This window comes from Hippocampus guttulatus, chromosome 8 (genome assembly GCF_054856545.1).
Source record: "Hippocampus guttulatus isolate MCC_2025c chromosome 8, RoL_Hgut_1.0, whole genome shotgun sequence".
In the NCBI taxonomy this organism is placed as follows: Eukaryota; Metazoa; Chordata; class Actinopteri; order Syngnathiformes; family Syngnathidae; genus Hippocampus; species Hippocampus guttulatus.
This window is the reverse complement of record NC_141268.1, coordinates 22,933,523-22,955,678: the sequence shown is the minus strand read 5'-3', so window position 1 is coordinate 22,955,678 and position 22,156 is coordinate 22,933,523. Positions and strand designations below refer to the sequence as shown.

General features: G+C 52.3%; 1 protein-coding gene across 1 annotated transcript; it reads right to left on the bottom strand.

Annotated features, from left to right (window-relative positions):
• Window positions 1–5,845: 5,845 nt before the first annotated feature.
• On the bottom strand, window positions 5,846–21,826 carry tafa4b (TAFA chemokine like family member 4b). The gene is made up of 6 exons (XM_086117882.1): window positions 21,821–21,826; window positions 16,764–16,895; window positions 16,170–16,285; window positions 14,045–14,200; window positions 9,130–9,254; window positions 5,846–6,309 (listed from the first exon to the last, which is right to left on the bottom strand). The coding sequence occupies exons 3-6, from the start codon at window positions 16,282–16,284 to the stop codon at window positions 6,298–6,300; spliced, it is 408 nt and encodes a 135-aa protein (XP_085974008.1). The 5' UTR covers window position 16,285; window positions 16,764–16,895; window positions 21,821–21,826; the 3' UTR covers window positions 5,846–6,297.
• Between the last annotated feature and the right edge of the window lie 330 nt (window positions 21,827–22,156).

Below are 22,156 nucleotides of genomic sequence, written 5' to 3'. Positions count from 1 at the left end.
TCTGATGACGGTCTTTGCGCGTTGTCCCCCGTGTCAGCACAAAGGAGCGCGCGGCCGTAAGGCGGACGACGGGATGATGTAACCCGCCCACCCGATGCCAAACAAGCGCACGTCTCTCGTCAGGGAAAGGCCACCCACTAATCTCTCTGACTACTACCTCAGGCGCAAAAGGAGCCAAAGCCCCAAAGAGGCCTCGCGGGTTCCCAAACGGAAGCTCGGCAGGGAAATCCGAAGAAGGTTGCCGAGAGGAGGGCGAGCATTCGCACGGCTCCGTCCGTCCGCTCGTGGGAAAGCCAGGCCCAAGAATCGCAATGGTGGTGAGGGGCGAGGGAGGGAGGAACACGTTTCGGATCCGGCCGCAGCTCGTTCTCTGCCAATTTGGGCTCTCATTGTCATGTTCACAAGTCGCACCTGAGTGGAAGTGACGGGGCAAGCCAAAAGGATGAAAAAGCCTGCGCGACAGATCATTATGGGCTACATTGGACATGCGGGACTGAAATGAACTCCTCCTGTTCACCTTTTGTGTGACAGTGTGCAGCCTTATGTTGCCTGACAACATTTCACATCGGAAAAAGTCAGCAGGAAACGCCACGCGTGAGCGTGAGCATGTGAGGCCGTTATAAAAAGAGAAAAAAGCCATTCTTTCTCAAGCCTCGCTCAGTCCCTCCCCTGCTGAATCGATGTCCCCAGATCCCCCAGAGACAGATCCTCTTCCAGCTTATTAATTATTCAGGCGGCCGCTTTTGTCCGAGCATTCCCGCTTACAAGCGCCGCCTGGCCAGTTGTAACTGTTAGCGTGTCCGCTGAGCCTCCATCACAGCACGTTGATGACGGAGCAATTTCGCCGTCTTCCACCATCCTGCGCTGCCGCCGCTCCGCTCGCATTTTCGCCTGATGGAGGATCTGTCACGCTGGCCGCCAAGGCGGCAGAGCGCAAGAAGAGAAGCCCAACAAGCCCAACAAGCCCCGCGGAGGTGGAGCTCGTTGGAGCTCGTTGGAGGGCTTGTTGGGCGGGGCAATGGCTGGCTGGCGTTGGTCGTCGGTCCCGAGATGTGCCGTGCGACTGTCTGGCGAACACTTCAGGATGTGGTCTGCCTCCCGCCCGAAGTCAGGCCCTGGCACCCCACCGCGATCCTCTCCAAGGATCAGCCAAAACCGGATGAATGGATACAACAAGAAATCATCTCAATAACAACTGACAAAGCAGCTCCGAAACGACTAATTGAACCTTGAAAAAGTCAAAAGGAAGTCAAAAGCGCTCCGATGAAAAATCACAACCTATTCTCAGGGTAGCGGAGAGTCAGCCCCCCCCCCCCACACACACACCCACCCTCACCTTGCATCCACCAAGAGCACAAAGTGTCACGATTTGTCAACTCGTCGAGAGCGTGATCCTCCCGTCAGCTCCGGGAAGCGTCTTGCAATGTGATCTCAACCACGTTTGTGCGCATCCGGCGTTGGCGGGTTTCGGCTGATGTGAAATTGCCAAATGAAGGGCCGGCGGCCTTCACGACACGTGCGGCAAGACGGGCGAGAGATCGGGGATGCAAGGCGCCGGCGCCCGACCCCGCCGACGATAACAGCCGCTTGATACGCACGCGCGCGGCTCCCGTGTCGCGCACCGCGGGGCTCCTTGTTTATCAGTCCCGTTCACATGGGCGCCGACACGGGCCGCCTCGCCAAGACTGCCGGGCGGCGGCCGCGTTAATGGAGCCAGTCGCTCGAACAAAGACGCCGGTCAATAGAGCCTCCAGTGGCTAATTGCTTGGGAGAGATAAGCCAGTTTGATGACGCGGCGAGGCCAGAGCGAGCCGCTCCGAGGAAGACGTTCAACAATCCCTTTTCGCTCCGCCATCAATATCAGCCCTTTGCAGGCCTCCTGCAAAATTCATAAGAACGGCACCTCCGATTGTTTTCTCTCTTGTTTCTGTTTTGTTTTTTGTTTCTTTTTTCGCTGGGTGTCATTGAATTCTAATGGGCTTTTGTCACATCGGGCGCAGCGCGAGAGCGCGGCTCGTGCAATTAATCCTCGCAGCTTCAGCTGACGACTTTCGGATCGGCGCGGCCGCCGTTCCGTTACGCGGCTCGAGCGGCCGACCGAATCGCGCTCCTGAGCGAGCGTAATGAGGATAAAAGCCGTGAATGCGCCGACGTTTGCTTTAGATGATGTTTTTCTCAACCTTGCCGCGTTCCCATCCGAGCACGCGTGACGCCACCGCCGTCTTTGGGGCTTTCGCGATGGTGCATATAAGCCTTGGCATCACGTCAAAGAAGCGAACATCCGCCATAGGTCTGCTCGGACCATTCTTGATTCTTGATGCTTGAGCATTGTAAGTGGGGGGTTTTGCACATTTGTCCGGAAGCGCATTTTGCGGAGTCGCGGGTCAACGGCTGGGGGAGCGGGCCGGGTTCTCGAGATCTTTGACTGCACTTGTCAATCTGTCGATTTCGGCTGTCGGAAGGATACAAAATGCAACTCGGAGTTGCCCAGATGCCCCGTTTTTGGAGATGCTGACCGGCAACCGAGGAATGGTTGCCGTTTGTGTCCGCTCCGTCGTGGCGCCACGCCTCGACTCCAAAGGCCTGCCCGTTGCGAGTGAAAATGCCGTTGAGTCTCCATGGCGTGGGGGTCGGGGGGGGGGGGGGGGGCGCTGCGGGTTATGCTGGCTTCGTGTTGATTTGCAATCCGGACCTGGAAGGGATGAACGAAATTTCAAAGTCGGCAATAACAACATCAACCGTCTCTCAATGTGTGCTGCTCGTTGAGGAAACAAAAACGGCAGTCAGGCGGGGGGGGGCCCCTACTTGTGGCAATGCTCAAAAGTCCTATCGGGTAGTTTTACAGACCGACGAATGCATGTCGGGTGCTTATTTATACCGGGAATTTCTTCATCGTGAGACAAATAAAGGTTTTCTCTAATCTGATTTATCGTTTGGGTTGCTCAAAGAAAAAGGATCTTTTCTGACCAGACCACATGACTGTTTTTTTTTTTGAAACAATAATGTCACTCCTTTGAGCAGACCAAAAGATTCCATCCCGTGCGCTTGTTCCTTCCTTCATTCAACCGTTCTCGAAGGTCGCCTTTCATATCATGTGCTTTCTGTTGACTCGAGATGGAGGACGAGCGCGATCTGGATACAAATTGGACCAATGTGCTAATAGACTACCGGAGTGTGCCCATGCAAGTTCTCTCTTGGAAGGCTTCGCTCCTGAATAAAGACTCCGCTCCTGGACTTTCTTTCAGTGGGAGTGATGCTGTGTGGCTTTGATTTTGTCGACTGTTTTTTTTTTCCCCTCTCATTAGCATGCTATCGCGCCGTCGTTTGCTGCGCGATTGCTTCTGTGTCTTCCGGCGTCCGGGTCACAGCAGACGCCCAGCCGTGAAGATGAAAGCCGCCGGTCTGCTTGCTCGGAGTAAATAACATCTTTTTTCACATTTCGAATAGCGGTAACTCACGTTTGATGCCCAAGTGAGCGGACGGATGTATAGGCGGTGCAGGTTTTTGAGCTGCGCTGTCTAATCCGAAATGCCTCCCAAAAAACGGGCAAAAAGAGGATCAGCGGTACCGGCAATGGCGCACCAACGTATGCGATGGTGAAGTCTTTCTTGACCTCGGGGCCGATTGCTAAAACGGTTCTCTGACACCATCCGTGTCCGGAAGAGCCGAAGCCGAGGTTGCGACGCCATACTCGAGCCACCGGGGAGCGCTGCAAATTGTTCTCAAATATTGATTTTGCTGCAGAGAGCGCGTAGGACGAAGGCGATGAGACGCCATCCGCCCTCGAACCTCTGGGGGGGGGGGGGGGGGGCAGGAAAGTGAGAGAAGAGCACAGACAGAGGAAGAGAAGCTACGGGCAGGAAACGGAGTCATTCCACGGTCAGGGCGGACGCATTTAGCTTTCGAAGCAAAATCACAACTTGTACTTTTCGGGGGATAAAACAGTCATTCAAGTTGAAGAAATGTCAATCAGAAAAAGAATGATTCGAATATATTTCCAAATAGATTTTTGAATCGAATTGTTCTTATTTATTGTATTTCACTAAATGAGCAGGCCAAACAGATTGATGGCAACAATGTTAGCACAACAAAGGAAAGAAGTTGCTTGCCCCCCCCCAAAAAAAAAAAAAATCGCCGTGTTCACATTGACATTTTTTGTTCACTCAACTTTGTATTTTTTAACAGCGAACGCAACAAACCTCGATAAATATTTGAGTTGGGCGATTGAACCGTCATGATTCTGTTCTGCTGTTTTTTTTTCTTCTCAGTTCCAGCCGTTAGCGGTGGGCGTTTCCTCCAGCGGCGCACCTGTTGTATTTCGATTGTTCCTCACTTCACTCATGACTTTTGTGTTGAATTCTCTTTTGTGCTTCATGCCATGTCGCTGCTCGCCTCCTTTTTGCATTTTGATAGCAAGTGTGTTTGTGGCGTGGATCTAGTTTGGGTTTCATATCTGTCGTGGTTTGGCGTCAAGCTATTAACGCATATACAGTCCGTGCCTTTTGCGGACACTTTTGGTCTGACTGGTTTTCCTGTTTGTTTGGGGGGGTTGTCACCGCTGTCATTTGTTGTACTTTGTTCCATCTTGCGTATTTTTCGACAGGGGTTCACGTTTCTAGAGGCCCATTCTGTTCAAAGTCTACTGTAAGAAATTGATTTGACTGTGCTGACTCACTTGGTCGCCATAGATGTCCTCCATTTGCGTCGTTACAGCGCGGGCGACGGTTCCGACCGCGCGGATGACCCCGACGCCGCCCGCGGATCGTTGAGTGTCGAGCCGACTCCAGAAAGTCCGCCTTCTTCCGCTTGCGAACGCACAGCTGTTGCTGAGAACGGCGGCCGGCGTGGCAAAGCTGCGGTGCTGGAAAGGGGAGAGGGGCCTAAAAATATTCCGTGTCAGCGCTCCCGAGAGAAGCCGGGCGCTCCGCCGGCCCCTCAGTAATGAGAACGCGGCGCCGTCTTGCCACTCGCAGGCCGGCTTTCCCCCGAGCTCCCTCTGGCGCAGAGCTGAGACGAGCAGAGGAGAGGCAACGGCACAAAGTGGGCTCTTGCAGATTTATCACGGCTCATAAAGCGGCGTGACTGAAAGGCGAGAGTCTCATTCGGAGAGCGGCGGTCCCCAGCGGGCCAAGCGGGAGACACGATGACCCGTCGCCTTCGCATCCACACTTTTAGGGAGAGCCTCGCCATTGGACGCGAGGAACGACCATCGAGCCGGGGCATCTTCAGCGCAAAATTAACTCACCGGTGAGCATTGTCAAAGTGGGAAGGGAGGAGGGGGGGGCAAGCAAGGGACGAGGAAGAGGAGCAGGGAATGAAGCGCGAGATGCGAGATAGCTTTTGCCGTTGTCCTCATTGCAGCGACGGCGACGGAGCCTGCGGGGAAAAGCCTGCAAAGGCTTCAACCGCAGCAATTATTTCACCACATCTCACTGAAATATTGATGCGGAAAAGCTTTCCGGGGGTCAAATCAGCGCAGGCGCACCAACGCCTCCGGTTTCTCGTGAAGGTAGACCAAGTTGCTCTGCTCGGAAGCTCGACGAGGCGTCCGCCGGCCAAACGAAGGTGACGCTTCGGCCTTTGACCGATCGCTCTTTCAATGATGACAGCGGAGGACGTTTACCCCGAGCGAAAATACAAGACGCTGCCGATTTACTCGTTGGCCTCGTGGCGCGTTAGGCGGCGGCGGCGCTCCGAACGTTTCCGGCCCAGCTCGCGGATTTGCCTACCCGCAATGTCAGATGTTCGACGCCAAATTTTCGAGGTCTGAGAAAACTTCCGCCGGGTGATCGCCGGAGACTGGCAATAAGCAAACAGCAGCCAAAGGTTTCAACTAGTGCAAATATCAGACATGAATTTTTAATACGCAGTTATGTTGCTACACTGCAATTGCTAATGAGAACTGCAAATTGGCTCTCGCCAAACAGTCTTTTTGGCAGCGACTTGGCCCACGGGAGCCATTGGAGCCTAATTTGCTCGGTACGAGCCGCTATCTCTTGGCTCCGCTAGATGAGCTCTACAAGTTGACAAAAGGTCTGCAGGGCGCGCGGCGCGCGGCGCCGGCCTCTCCACCAAAACGCTCTGTTGAAAGACGCACTTTGAAATGCTCACTCAGTCTTCACAATTGAATTCCGCAGATGAACATTCCAGTCACTTCTTGCGGTCCTCGTACACCCTGGGCAACCCTATTGGCCGGCCACGGGTACGGCATGATAGCGCTTAGGTCCCCCCCCCCCCCTTTATTGTAAATTGATACAAGTCGTCCACACTTTCCCTGTTGCTCCACTGGGTCTCTTGTTATCGTGTGACCTAAAGGCAGAAAAGGAAACAATAGCCGAGGTTAGCGCGATTTGGCCATAAATGGAATGAATGCACATTTGTCACAGCTCGTTTACCAGCAAAAGCTGTGAAGAAATGTACAAGTGACTTTTTTCAGTTACATATGATTAAAAAGTGGTCAACTGGAATCATTTTCCAACTCTCTCTCTCTCTCTCTCTCTCTCTCATACATATATATATATATATATATGTGTGTGTGTGTGTTTGTAATACATATACGCATTGCGTGCAACTGAATTAAGCAAATCCAAAGGAACCGAAGGATGTTTTTCTTTCTCCACTGTACAGTATGGATCAGTGCACCTGCGGCCGTTTTTTAAAAACTTTACAGTTGGTTTTGTTGTTTGTTTTTTGACACTAAAATAATAGTTTTGCTGTATCAAAGAAAAATAAATTGTCATCATTGTTGATGATAAATGTCTTTTTTTTTCCCTGCTCAGACCAACAACAACAACAACACCGATCTTAAATGCCGGTTCGGAACCAGAAATAAATGAATAAATAAAATCCTTTGGCTAATTTACATGTACACGGGTTACAGAAAATGTTCCCGAGTTTTCCGAAGAATGCTTGCGGTTGCGTCGCCGGGACCGTGCGAGAGCAACGATTCGTCAGAGACGTTGATGAGATGTGCCGTCTCGCAGCGCATCCTTATTAAAAGAGCCTTGCCGCATTCTTGCATGCGCTCAGCTCAGCCACGTTCCGTACATCTTCGGCTGGCGCACCGACACCGCGTGGGAGTCAAGAGACGCGCGCGACAATTGCTAATGGCCGTGAAGGCATCGTTGCGGTTGCAAAGGGGAGCGGGAGGAGAAATGCCGGACAATAACGAGAGACGGAGAGGGCGAGAGCGGTGGCCTGCAAACGGTTGCCATGGAGTCCACGTCTCGTTGCGGCAATCGTCACCGGCATCCGTCGCAGAGTCTCACGAGCAGGAGTTGAGTGAGCCCAAATCCCCTCACAATTATAAATGAATGTCCGCCTATCGGCTCCCCTTCCCCGCTCGGCCAAAACAGGCGGACGCAGGACGGGGAGAATTGTCCTCCGGGTCCCGGAGTTGTCGTTCGGCCCGCGGTCATTAAATCCTGCGCCTGCGGCCGCCTCCGCTCCTCGTTCTTTCCTACTTAGCAACTTCATTACGAGCCTTAATTGTAAAAGCTCCGCGGAAGGCCCCGGTCATAACGCGTTCTAATGAATGTGACAGATGTTGTGCTGTTGTGCCATCTCGTGAGCAATTACTCTGATGGCGCCGGCACGGTTTCTTGGCCTCGCAAGTCTTTCTCCCGGCACCGGTGTAAATCAAGTGCAGCCGCTCTGCCGAGAGACACGCTCGCGGCCCAAATTAACTCCCGCACGTCGGCACCTTGGAACTCGATCACTTTTTTGTCAATTTGGCGTCGCACGTGGAATGTGGTCTGATGTTCGACTTTTGTGTTAATCATCGAGGCCCCTCCAAAATAGGTTTTTGTGCAGGTTTGGGTTTTTTCATTCAAGATGAGCGCTCATGTAATATGATGCTCCGGTCATGAAATTTTGAAGAGGTTCCGCTTACCAGACATGAATTCCGACGAGCTATTGCGCAAAGAAGGAAGAAAAAAAAAAGTGTTGCGTTCAAGATCAAGGCCTGTCTGTGCTGCATCAAATGTTGGTGCAAGCCGAGAGGGCGTCTGTAATATATTTATGAAGTCTATTTTTGAAGGGATGTTTCGAGGTTAGATGAGGTTACTGGATACCGATAGGTCTTGACACTAAAACGATTGCATTTGTCGGTGGCACCTTACAACCCAGGTTCAGCCAACCGCTCCGTAGGGAGCGCCGAGGAAGATTCAAACCTATGCCTCCCAGGTTAGTCCGGTCAAAGACTCGACATTGATTTTCAGGTGTCCGCTGTGTATCCTATTCATTTTCCATCACTATTGTTGACTTATTTTGGACGTACAGTAGGTGGTCTGTTTTTTTTTCCCCCCCGACGTGAAATGTGAAATAACGCTTTGAACAAAACACCTGCACCAAAATGCATTCATTCATTATCCTCACGGGTCACGGGGGGTGCTAGAGCCCATCCCGGCTGTCTTCGGGCAGTAGGCGGAGGACTCCCTGAACTGGTTGCCAGCCAATCGCAAGGCACGCAAACACGAACAACCATTCGCGCTCACACTCACACTCACGCCTTGGGACAATTTGGAGTGTTCAATCAGTCTGCCAAAAGCAAAGAAGTTAAAGCAGAATTAAGTTTTCTGTCTTCGACCAAGAAGCATCATACGTGTTTTACTTTGGTAAAAAAAATAAATAAAAAAAAATAAAAAAAAACAAGTCATGCTGTAAAGTTTCCTGAATTTGTAAAGTAGAACGCTTTGATGTCTAAATAACAGTATCATCAGGTTTAATTGGACAGAATGGTCTGAAAACATGAAAACATACAGATTGAGGGGGGGAGGGACTTTCATAAAAATAAAAGAAAGAAGAGGACCCGAGGTTGATCCTTGAGGAACACCTCTAGGCTGAAGTAATACGTCTGACTTATATCCTTTCAAAGAAACACCACCTTTTGGGTGGAGGGATTTGCGAGACGTGCTGCAAAAAGACGTGATGTCACGCATGCGTTTTGTCTTTGGAAGCTGTGTGAGTTAGGATCGTTTTGTCCTGCCAAATGCTGTTCAATCCCGTTTACTCTACGCACAGTCACATCCTTACACTGACGGACAACAAGCAAAAGAGGGACAGGGAGGTAAGGGCGCACAAAATGCAAACTTGACACACACACACACACACACACACAGACCCTCTCACCTTTGTGGTTTTGACTTTATTGCCAGTGCTGCAGGACCAGCCGGTCAAGTCGGGTAAGACTTTACAGTCTTCTCCAGCCATGCACGGCTGCATCTGGCACCACCATTTCTGGGCCACGATGGAGGCTGAAGAAGCAGACGCAGGGAAAAGCGGCAGACAAGAAGACAGAGATAGGAAATGTCATGGGGCCGATTTTTAGACGCACCACTGCAATAACATTTCACCATTTAAATAAGTACGTGCTGAGTTTTCACAGTCGTACGACCAGTTGAGGGCTTCCCCCGTCCTGCTGGCGGCTGGCAAAGGCTCTCCGGCCCTCGTAAGGTAAAACGTTTGGGAGAATGGGCGGATGATTGAATGGGCCGACTTCAAAATATTTGGATGATCTCGGCTGGATCACTGTGACATGCGTTTGACTTTGGAGTGGGCCAATCCTCCGTGTAGCCTCTCCAATTGGGCCAGAATGCTGCCGCTCGCTTTTTGGGCCGTACCGGAAAGAGGGCGCACATCGCTCCTACTCTGGCATCCCCTTCACGGGCTCATTTTTGAGTTGTTTTGAAGATCCGATGATTTGTTTGGCAATCTTGAAATGTCCCACCTGACCTCTCGGAGCGCCGCGCTTCAGGTCTTGCAGAACGGACACCATTAGAGGGAGCGAGGACATAGGGGAGGCTCCGAGGGCGCGCAGCCTTTGCCGTTGCCGCTCCCTCTCTTTGGAGTGAACGCGTTCGGCGAGCCCCCTCGCCCTGCCCGTCTTTCAAACTGGTCCTCAAACTCATTTTCACAATTTGGCCTTTGACTTGGCATGAGACTTGAGTTTTAGTTCTACTGCCTTGGTTGTGAACGGATTGTTTTCTTGTTTGTTGTCGTGTGAAGTCTTGCTCCGCGTAGCGCACTTTGGAGACGGCGGTGGTTGTTTTCAAGTGCTCTCCAAATACATTTGAGTTGAGTTGAGCTTGTTGTTATGCCACAAATTTGTTGAAGTGTACGTTGCCCTGGCAGTCAAGGTTGCATGAGGGCGACCGCGGGGAGGGAGATTCAGCTTCGGACTTGTGTGACTCCAAAACATATCGAGTGGAAAATGAGGTAGCAGGAAAATGAAGAACGATTTTTGGAGGACGGCTATTCCGCAAAGGAGCGCTCAAAAGTGAAGCTGAATATCTGTCGTGGAGTGTTCCACTGAAAATCGAGGAGAGGGAGCGCAGCGCCGAAATCAAAGACTCGCCACCGAGACGAACGTGGAAGCGGGTTGTTCTGATGCGCGAGCTCGACGGCTTGTAAAAAGCAACGGCTGTGTAACGCGCTTGTTAACGTCTCCATTATGCTGCCGATGATGGCGCTTTGAGTGTTATTAAGAGCTAATGGCCTGTGCGCGCTCGCCACTTCTCCCAGGCGGGAGCGCAGCGGGTGGGCGCGGTCGGCCAACCGCTGCCCCTCCAGGCCCGAAAAAACAACAGATGCGCTCCGGAGCTCGGCCTGCGGCATCCCGATCGGATTGTTTTTGCTCAGCCGGTGTGGTCAAGTCTTCTTCGGTTGTTGTTGCCGTTGCCTTTCGAAACGACCCTCTGCCTGTGACGTAACATTTGGCCGTGATGTCATTTTGCAGCATTGCCTCAACACGTGACACGTTTGTATCATGGCTTCACGTCCCCGCGGTGCATCGTGACATTTTCGACTGTACGTGCCTGCGCCTGACTGACACTGTCGGGTCGTGGGGGGAGATGGAACGGCCTCCGTCTCAACCGGGGGGTGGAATACTTTGGCATTTCATCCATCATAGTCACTTTTTATTTTCTCCATTTAATCTATTAAAAACCATTTAATTCGTTTTGACTGCGGGTTTGTTCGTTTTTGTGAGTTTTCTCTCTTTTTTTTCTTTCAAAAGGGGCTTTGTTTTAGTTTGAGGTTTTTAACTCATTCACTCCCAAAGACGTTTTTAAACGTCTTTTCAGACTTGGTCCAGAATTGGCTGGTACTGAATGAGTTAAGAGAGAGAGTATTTGTCGGGGGAAAAAAAAAGGGAATTCGATTCTGGAACCACGGTTTGGTCTTCCTTCTTCTGAACGGACGCACAGCAACGCGACAGCAAATCATTTGAAAATGAAGCCCGAAAGCTCCCGTCTGATATTCATTGAAAAAGACCAAAACAAAGGACGTTTTCACCATCATTGTCGTCAGTCTGAGGTTTATTTGTTGTTATACTGTATGTTATTGTTGTTTTCATTTGAATTGATGAATGAAAACGTTTTGAGTCATTTGGTTTCCTCTTCCTGAACCGGAATGACCCTCGTACGAACCGACTTCAGGCCGAAGGCCGCGACCGGTCACCCCTCGATCTCGGAGCATTCGCGCTCACGCTCGCACCTTTGCCGAGTGGGAAGGGAACGCAAGTCGGGCGCCCCAAGTGGCACCTCGTAACGTTGAACGAGGAAAGGCGAGAATGCAAACGTGAGCCGTCATCAATTGTGGCTGCTCATTGAACTGGTCGCGGCATTATAATCGGACGGGGTCGTTTCCAAGCGCCGAGACCTGATGCGCCGTGTCAAAACATTCAACACGCATCAATCAGCGACGTTGGGGATCGATGGCACAGTCATGTTGTTGTTGGTCGGGGGGGGTTCTTTTTTATTTTCGCTGTGAAGGTAGCGCTCAAAGTTTCAGCGTGCCAAACGAGGGCACAGGAAACTTCTTTGCCGAGGGTGCAGCTGTTGAATGGAGCCATTTATTCCTGGTGGGAGGGCCTCCACGAATGCCTCAAGGTTCTCCGAGTGAGGCGCGCAGCTGTTTTCGGCCACGGGGCCGCCGACAGCATCGCGCCTCCACCTGCTGATGGCGAGATGTCAATCACGGAGAGATTTGCTTTTCGCGCGGCTCGGGAAAGCGTGTGGAATTTGCAAGCAGCCTTTTCGTTGTCCCGTTTGTGACATCATGCGGACAAAGTGAGGAGTGCAGCCGCGTGCCTGGCCCCGGAGGACGGAGGGACCAATAAGGCGCTTTTGCCTTGGGGGGTTGCGGCGGCAAATCCACTTTAACGGACTGCACTCGAAAATGGGAAACCCCGTCCGCAAGTTCTGAAAACACATGACAGGCTGGTCTTAGCTCTACTAGGGAAGTCTGAGCCACAATCAATGAAGATAACACCGATAGCTGGTCTCTCATGATTATAAGTCCGATGCAAATAAGGTCGACTTTTTGAAATCAATGAATGGCAAATATTCCCGTGAGTGCGATGTCATAAAAGGTTGCGATTCCACTTTATCTTGGGTCAGTCCGTTTAAGGATTAAGGTCGATTTCCTGAAGCGGACACGTTCTTCCTCCCTAGTCGGAGGGCAGATTGATGAGGGTCAAGTCCAAATCGAAGCCAACGTTCAAAGTTACTCATGGGGAGTGGCTCGTCAAAGCGCTTTTCGACCCTTGTGGGCTCGCTCACTCCACTGAAATTGCTCGGCAAAGTTGCAGTGAACCCCACAAGGTCACAGAGCGAAAGTCCTCTTGCGAGGACCAAAGGATTGCACCGATTGGGGCCCGAGAACGGCAGAGACGCGGGCCCATCGAGTCGACTTGTGTTTGTCACGTCGCGCAACGGCCTCTGCCTTCACCTCGAGCGAACGTCGCTTTGAGTGGGAGCATCCCGCGCGGACCTCTCGGAGGCCTGCGCGCAACCTTGGCGAAGGTCCGCCTGTTCTTCCGGACGCGCTCACGAATGCATCGGTCTTGCTCGCCCCCCCCCTCCTCCGTGGCGCCCACCGACGCTCTCGATAAAAACATCCCCGCCTTCATTTGTTGCAGCTGACGTTGGGCGAGACGACCGCCGGGGCCGCCGGCAAACCGCAGCCGCGAGGGGCTTTGCCGAAATTCGAGCGCCCGCGAGCCACACGGGCTCACCACTCGGGGGGGGGGAGGGGAAAAAAAAACGAGCCTGCGTTCGATTGGCCCCAAGTGCTTGATGTGAATGAGGAAAAGCGAACAATTAGTCACGCCAGCGTGTGGAAGCGAGTCAAGGGTCAGACCGTTTGCTCTCGCTTCAAACGGCCACACGGAAAATGGAAGATGTCGTGTGATTCATTTGCTCCGCGAGTTGAATGCGGCGGGGGGCTTCCGTGACCCGGAAAGCCTCATTATCGCAAGACGGGAAAACACAACGAGAATCCTTTCATTCGCATTCAAAACAGCCATTGAAATAGTTTGTGCGTCTTCGGCGGATGGATGAGGACCGGCGCAAGGCAAAACACAATCGCGCGCATGCACGAGGGTGCAGACTGCCTGAGTGTTTGCCCATGAATACTTTAGAAAGGGACTCTGCACGCAACGGGCCTACACGGGCTCATGTGTGTGTGTGTGTGTCGTCGATAGGCTCGATGCTGGTGTGGAAACAAAAAGATGAGTGGCGGAACCTTGCCATTAGGTCATTACGATTGAAAAGAAAGACGACACACGCGTGCACAAACAACACACCTCCGCGGTACACGAGACGAGCAGCCAACATCAAAGTCTCCAGCAATCGTAACTGGACCGCGCAGTGATCCTGCGTGACCTAGTTGGAGATGGCTCGACTTTATGATTTAGTAACCAGATGTGCTTGACAAGACTACGCACGGGTGGAGTGAAACCCGAAAAGAAACAGATTACACAGCGACACCCAAGCACTCCCATGCAGGAGGAAAGTGACAAAAAAAAAACATGACTGAGAGTAGATCGGATGTACCACAAGCGTACTTTTCATCGATCGGGATGAGCTTTCGGAGACATCAACCGATTTGGGGGGGGGGGGGGGTCAAATGCAGCCTGCTGATATGTAGGTGTGTGGCCTTCCTGGTCAACGGCGTCTGTTTTACTTCGGAGTGCAAAGGCGGACGAGGATTTCCGCTCGGCCAAAAGAGAAGTTGTGAACAGGCGTTTGCGTTTGTTGCTGACCTTCCACACACGAGGGACGAGCTCCGGTGGTGCCGGCGACTTGGCCGGGGAAGCAGGAACACTTGACGGTTTGGGAGCGCTCCTCGATCTTCTTCTTATTGCAGCAGCGACGGACAGCCACAACCTCGCACGTCCCCTGCTTCACCTGGTAGGAGACTGGACGTCGAGAGAGACGGACGGGCATTAGCCACCCCACACACAGTCGTTCTTCTTTCACTTTTGCTTGCTTTGTTGAGTCCGGTCGATTCGCGAAGCGGCGCGACTCACAGCCCGCAAAAAAAGCATCACCGGCCGCCAATTCTCAGAATGCGTCACTCGATGACAGATCGCATATGACGCGGCCACCAATCCATTCATTTTCACAAATCATCTCTTTCACATCCCGCCACCTGAAAAGACGCTTCTTTTTTGTTGTTGTTGTTGTTGTTGTTGTTGTTTTTGTTTTAATGTCTTGCCTGGTGTTTGCACCGCGCATCGGGCGTGGGAATCTTGGCCCCGTCTGCTGCGTGGCTTTCACGTGGCGAGCGCGCTTGGCACAACCTTGTTCGGGGACAGGTGACTCGCAGTGAGTCTGCGAGACGAGCTCGCTTTTATATTTGACTTTGACTCAATGTGGTTCACGAAACACCACGAGGCCTCTCCGGTGGCGATTCCAGAATCAATGGCACGCCGCCAACTCGTCCCACACAGCATCTTCTGAACTGCGGAGCCACCCTGTGGCGGCTAAAAGAACTTCAGTTGGAGCGTGAAGCCAACAGAAGTCCCCCGATCCGCCGTGTGTGCCTTTTGGAGAAGATGGTCTCATCTCTCCTGGCCGGCATTTCGTCTGGGCTGTCGGTGTTCTTTGGCTCATCACTTGCCACTTGTCATGATCAAGGCCATTCCACAATTGAGGAATTGAGGCTCATCGGCAAGCGCGAAAACGGAAAAGTGGCAAGACAGCGGCCCTCGAGGAACAGGATGGAAGAGCCCTGATCCGGAGTCTTCTGTGACATAATCAGCGAAAGCTCCCCCCCCCCTCCCCCGCCTCCTCCGCCCCCCAAAATGACCTTTTTTTTTTTTTTTTTTAGGCTGAAAACACTTTGCGTTTGAGGCTAATATTTGCAGCCAACACGCTTTCGACCTCGAGCAAATTCAAAATTTCCGTCATCTCCTTCCACGGCGAGGGTGGCGAAGGAGGGCCCGGCCACCCGCCACCTTCACAAGACGCAAGGCCTGCAATTAGCGCCGTCCCTGCCGCAAGCGGGCCGCCGCCTCCTCTCCATCAGAAGGAAAAGTCATAGCGGGCTCGCCGTCGCGTTTCGGCTGCAGATGAAGGTCACCGTGCAAAACACAAGCGGCGGGAGGAAGGAAGCCCACAGACCGCTCGGCAAATTGTCCTCATTGAATGGAACAAGGAGCTTGTTGCCAGCAAGCCAGCGCGCCTTCATTCGGATTCCTCCATTTGCACCGCCTTACTGATGAAGAGGCGAGGAGGAGCGGGGGGGGGGGGGGGGGGGGGGGGGTTGCCATGCGCCTTCGTGGAAGCCGCTGGGAGAGTCTCGAATGGGAATCGCACTCATCCGCCAAGGGGCCGAGTGAAAAAAGCGTCGGGGGTTCCCTGAAGCGCCGGACGTCTCCAGACACCTTTGGGGTGGATCAGATCCCAGCCGCGCTGAGATTTTTGCATTGAGGGCTGAAGCGGCGTTTGCCCGACTCGCCGTTTGTATCCAAGCCCGAGAGGAGGACTCGTTTCCGTCGATCCTCTCCAACCGACGCGACAGCCAGTCGGAAAGGAAATTGGACAATTTCACGCGCTTGATTCGGCGTGGCCGCCAAGCGCCGTGCACATCCGCCTCACAGGTCTGAGCTTGGCTTCCTCCATACTCGAGGTGGCTCCTTCTCAAGGTCGCCCCCCGCCTTCCCCGCTCGCCCGCGTCTTTTTATTTGTTGTTGTTATTGTTGTAGTTTCTTTTCAGCTTTTCCCGTGTTGGGTTTTGGGCTTTCGACCATCTTTGGGAACTGTGGACCCCGCCATCCACAAATAAACCCGACTCGACGTTCTGTCAGCGGACCGGATATTCTCTCCATGGGTGCGATCGACCTGGCGCGGTATTTGCGAAAAGGACTCAGACGCCATGCGTACCCGTCGATCCTCGATGGTTGCGGTCGCCGGCGGCCGCGAGGCCAACGCACAGCATCGCCAAGGCCACCAGGTAGGCCAACCGCAAAGGCCACACCGACCGCCCCGACACTTCCATCCTGCGAGGAGGGACGAGTAAAGCCATGGAGGAGGAAGAGAGGAGGGGAACAGGGCACGAGCCGACATTACAACCTGGACACTGAAGGCGAAACATCACGGCAAACACGGCATTATTTTGGGAAGAAATAGCAACAACGCGAGGGGGGGAATCAGCAGATGTCAAAAAGTGAAAAGCAGGAATCTCCCCTTGGCAATATGACCGTTTCATTAGCCTTATCTCACATTTGCTGTTTTTTTCATGCATCGATAATCACGTTGGTGCATTGTTAGGCTGGTCGTTCATGACCTCCTTCATGAGGCACGGCGCGTACATTGAAGCTTCCAAATACGCTCGCTTGTCCAATAAGGAACTCCAAGAGGAAGCCGGACACTCAATCGCAACATCTCGTAGGCGCGGCAATCAATCGCGTCACTCGATCAAATGGACGCAATCAGCATTTTCTCCATCCCTTCCCGACTGCGGCCTTTGCCATTTACCTGCTTGCCTCGTGAATGGGGCGGTTCCACCGAGTAGCGGCCTCTCTAAGAAGACGGGGCCATCGCTGTTTCCATTCACACTTTGGCCCGCCTTCTTCTTCTTCCTCCCGCTTCTCTTCCTGCTTCTCGCCCCTGGAATGAGCAAGCCACACAGACAGCGGGTCAGAGAGAGGCCCTTGGGTTCCCGGATAACCTCCAATGGCCTCGCATGAAGGTGCGCACAGCTCTCATTCACATTTGCACACTCCACACACACACACACACACACACATACAGTGGCTACGGTACACACACAAACCCATTCATGGATGTGTGCTTCTCGACATTTTTCATCAAAACGGAGGCGCCTGACCCCAAAAAAAATAGACTCGTCATCATTCACGGGGCCCCAAAACCACAGATGGTGACGGTGATGATGATGATGATGATGATGAAACACTCTCATCACTCATAAACATTTGGACATGCTGCGTGCGCACACACGCACGCAGACACACGCGCGTGCACGCATGCGCAGGCATGCGCAGGCATGCACGCACACATTTACACACATCCTGCTTGCAAGGTCAACTCGAACAGAGAAACAGTCGTCAACGGGAGCGATTTTCCATAAATCCGAGGGGCGCGCTCAAGGAGGGTGAATTTGCAATCCGTCCTTTTAAGTGTGTGTCAACACACCTCTCGTTCCAAAGCGACTAACTCAGCATACGGAGTAAAAGACAACAGGTTCGCATTCCTAAGGAAATGTCTTCCCCTCTCTCATCCTTCAGTATTCATCGTGGGCCCTTCCAATTCAGTTCTGCCTTCTGTAAATGCAAAGCGGCCGCCGGCTTCGAACCCGGTCGGGAGCGGTCCGCGTCGTGCTACTGCCCCCTAGCGGCGAACGAATCGAACAGCCTGACACTGTGAGCTGGCGGGGTGGTCCCTCCTTGTAAGATGACCGATCGATAGGTAGAATTGATCTGATGCTCATTTTTTTTATTGGTTTCAGGTGACATTTTTTTGGTTTGTAAATATTGTAATATCACTCCGCGGTACGCCCCGCGTGTTTCAGACGAAGGCGAGGCAGCTTTATTTGGAGCAGCACGTCACATATACAGAAGGTCGCTTGACAACAAAATCCCCCCCTCGAAAGGCAGTTCCAAACTTCACACTGCAAGTCTAGACGTTTCAATGTAAACGGGGAGGGGCGACTCGCACAGGTGGAGCGGAGCTGCTTTTCCAACAGCGCTTTGACCAAAAGGCTTCCGAGGCTCATCCTTGGGCCGTCCGTGACCTCTTCGGGGTCACGCGGCAGCTGGATCCAATCTCAGATGGAGTGGATCAACAACCACACACCCTCGATTTCTCTCCGAAAGGTAACTCCAAGTCTTCAACGAACCCAACGCGTGTTTTATGAATGAATGAAAAAATGAAATAAAAAATAATAATTTTAAAAAAGCCCACGCAAGCGCAGGGAGAACACGCCAACAACGTGAACGAGATTTCAACCCGGAACCTCAGAACTGGGAGGCAGATGTGCCGACCACTCTCCAAGGCATTCTTTTTTTCCGGCTCGTGTAATTTAAATCCATTTGTAGTCCGCGTGCACTCTGGCTGGCAGAGAACAGAAGAGAACCGACTTGGGTGACAACACAAGCTGTGTGTGCGCTTGTGTTTGCGTGTGTGTGTGTGTGTGTGTGTGTGTGTTGGTGTCGAAAGTATCCTTGTCCAAACTATCAGCAAGAGGAAAGTGACACAGCATCGCCGAGTGCATACAAAGTGTGACAGTGGTTCAATATTGATGCGTGACACCGCGGGAGGGAGATGAGCGGGAGGAATTGTGACAGCATCGCCGTCGAGCGGGGGAGAGCAAGGCGGGAGGTGAGGATGAGAGCATGGAAGCAAAAGAGATGAGAATAACAGGATGGAGATTTTTTTTTTTAATGAATGAAATGAAATGAAAAATGACGATATCCGCATTCAGAAAATGAACGGCTTCTTTTTTTCCAGAGCCCCTTCCAGCCATGCTTTTGCCGGCGCAGCCACGCTGCCGAGTAACATCACAATGACGCCGGTAACACGTTCGAAATGTCTAAGAATGGAAATCAGCTCACAGGAAACCAAATGTACATGATGAAGTTGTAGTCCCGCCCATGACCTTTTGAGTGCAGCAGTGATGGACGTTTGACAACATTTGAATAGGGCGAGTGCCCAAATCACGAGACGTAGACCGTGGCGAGTGGAGGGAGTTCACATAACAGATTTCTATTTTTTAAGTTGGGATACTTGTTCCTCCAGAGTCTGTGAAATTAAATGTGGAGTTCCTCAAGACTCAATTTTAGGCACTGTTCTTTTTCATCTTTATGCAAGCTGGAAAAGTCACATGGAATCAGATAGACCCCCCCCCCCCCCGCTCCCATCCGAATCACACAGTGACGGGTCGAGCGATTCCTTCGTGTTCTTTTTGGCCAGGAACTGTCTGATGCTCTTTGCGTTGAGAGCAAGAGCAGCGTCAAGGTGAAACAACCAACTGTCACCAGTCGCACCTCTTCTGATGCAAAAGTTTCACGCGGCGTGGCTATTGATTCGGCAAACGGCGGCGGGCCCAACACCCGAAATGCGTAAATATGCACAAGGCGATGCAGAAACCAAGAAGCGGCTTTCTCATTGAAAGTGCCACCAAAGAAGCAAGCAAATATTGTTGTAGCTCACCATACTGTTGGCATCTCAAGGTCAGTCCTCCAACTTATTGCTTTCGCACAAGAGGAAAAAAATAAGGGAGTCAAAAATTTGTCTCAGATGACAGATTTTTTTTTCTGACACTCGTAAGTTTCAATCCGGCCTCAGAGCCTGTCGCCTTGAGCGACGCATTCCACATTCTTGGCTAACACGTATGTGACCTCTTCATTTGTCACCGATTGGTCAACGTGCAACAGTTGCCCTCGAATATCATGGCGGGTTCGGAAAAAAAATACAACTTTGCTTTTGCCGGTCGCCTCGGCGTGCGTCTCGCATTGGTTGTCAAGAAGTGAATTCATTTGTCTGGGGCTCCCCCGAGCATGACACCTTGTTCGTGCGGCTCCCCTGAGACGATGGGGGGGCCGCTAACTCCCTCTCAAGCACACCACGGTTAGAATAGTTTGGCAATGTTCAGTCCAGGTCCTTCTCATTACCTTTTGAGGTTTGTTATGGAAATGTGGTGAGTTTAAATGAGCTTGTTGGTCTGGATTACTTTGAGTTCTGGAGGAAAGTGACTTGTTTTACTTTTTATTGGGGTTTTTAAAAATTTCAGTCTAGTCTGCAGTTTTAAATTTTTCAGGGTTTTTTTTCCCATTTGTGTATTTTTTTGCGAGCAAGATTTAATAATAATAAAAAAAAGAAATCGGTAAGTCTTGCGTAGTTGAAACTCAGCAAAAATATTCTTCAATTTTAAGCAAGACGCTTCCACTCAATCGCAGAGAAGCAGAGACGTTACCGAAATGAGATTGGAACTTGAAGGCACTTTTGATTTTATTGGCCTGTGTGCGCGCACACACACACACACACACACACACACACACACACACACACACACACACACACACACACACACACTCTCTCTTCCAGCCAAGTCGCACTTTTGAAACAAGTCAAAACAACAGGAAGTGGCTTGCCCTCCTTCCCCCCCCCCCCCCCCCATCATTTTCCATGTGAATAGAAATCATCTTGACGTTGTGGCCTTGCATGTCTTTTTTTCTTCCCCCGCAATGGGGTCACGTCAGTGTTGGCGTTACCTTGAAAAGTCATCCTGATCAGAAGAGACATTGGCAAAGTCAACAGTCCCGAAGCCGAAGCCAAGGCCCGTCTGGATGACAGAAACAATGGAGCCCAGCGCACGCATAAGGGCCACACCCAAACGGTCCCGATTCGGTTACGTGGGAAAAGGCACGCAAGCAAGGAAAAACACACGCAGCTCAGCATCCTACCGCTGGAACGCGTTCGCCGTTTTGGTGCACACGCATTCATCCCTGGCGCCAAAAGCGAACCATTTCAAGAAGGCGTTCAGAAAAAAGTAGTACTTTGGCACCGCGGCGTGGCAATCGCGACTGGCGGATTTGTGCGACTGCGGTTCTCGGTTTTCATTTCAGTGCCAAGTGCCCAAAAGGCGGTGCTGAATTGACTCCCTTTGATTTGGTCAAATGGCCGAACACAATCGAGTCATCTCGATCGAGAGACTTTCCTGCGTAGTCGACTGAAAAAAACCCAATCTGGGTCCAGATTGAAAATGGAGGAAATGCAGTCATTGAGTTTAGCAGCGTGCGAGCGGGAGTAGCGCAGCGTGGGAAGAGATGGCGGCCAAAGGGAAGGAGCCTTTCACTCATGCACGGGGGGGCACAGGGGTTGAGAGCGCTGCCCCCCTGTTCATCTGACTGTCAGTGAGAATGAGGTCCCTGCCTGGCCCGATCCTCTCCCTCCTCTTCTCCCATCCGCCCCTCATCTCCAGCACCTTCCCCACTTTGGGACGCCGCTCTCGGTGGAGTAGGTCTCGCTCTCAACACAGTACAAATTGCAGAGGGCTGTGGAGCGCCAGGACGGGGCAAAGAATGGGCAGCGGTCGGGAGGGGGACTCACCATTAAACCACGATTACGAACGCGCATTGAGAGCCAGAGAAAGAAAGAGGAGTGTGCAATTTTTTTTCACTCAGAGGAATGCGACCGTTCCATTCTGCAACGGCCCCCCTTCCCTCTCTCTCTCTCGCACTTGTGCGTCCTTCGCAGAGTCTCCATCCGCAAGCAGCCCATCTCGGTCGAGCTCGCTCCGCGGAGCTTGCGGGGCACTGGCACGAGGCCCCCGCCACTCAATCAGTGCGCGGCGGGCTCGAGTGTTGAGTGAAAGTGCACACTCGCGCGCAAACACGCGTTCAACTCGAGCCATCTCGCCGGCGCGCTTTTACGCGCGGACGGCCGACAAAATCGCGTCCTTCAGCGCAAAATAAGTAAACACCACCGTTTCATCATTTAAGAACGTTGGAGTGGACATTCAAAGTCAAAATCATCCGAAGCAACCACAATAAAAATGGCAAAAATAAACTTACCTCAATTTACAGAGTGGATATCGGGAAAGTGCCGCTTGTCGGGGAGTGCGCGTCCTCTCGAAGGTCCGGCGTGTCTCGCTCACAATCCTTTCTGCGGCGTCCCCGCCGCGGGTCGGAACGGCAAGGCGCTCCAAATGCGCTCAACTCGCCAAGTCCCATCTCCACATCGCATCGAGCTGCCTTGAAAGTCACGCAAAAAGAATGCGGACCGGAAGGCGCTCGAGCGGGAGGGAACGCGTCTTTAGTCCTCGTGACAAGTTTGCTCGGCTCACCTGGCGACCGCCTCGCGCAACCTGCCGAGAGGAGTGACGGCGCTACGGTGGCGCCGCAATGGCG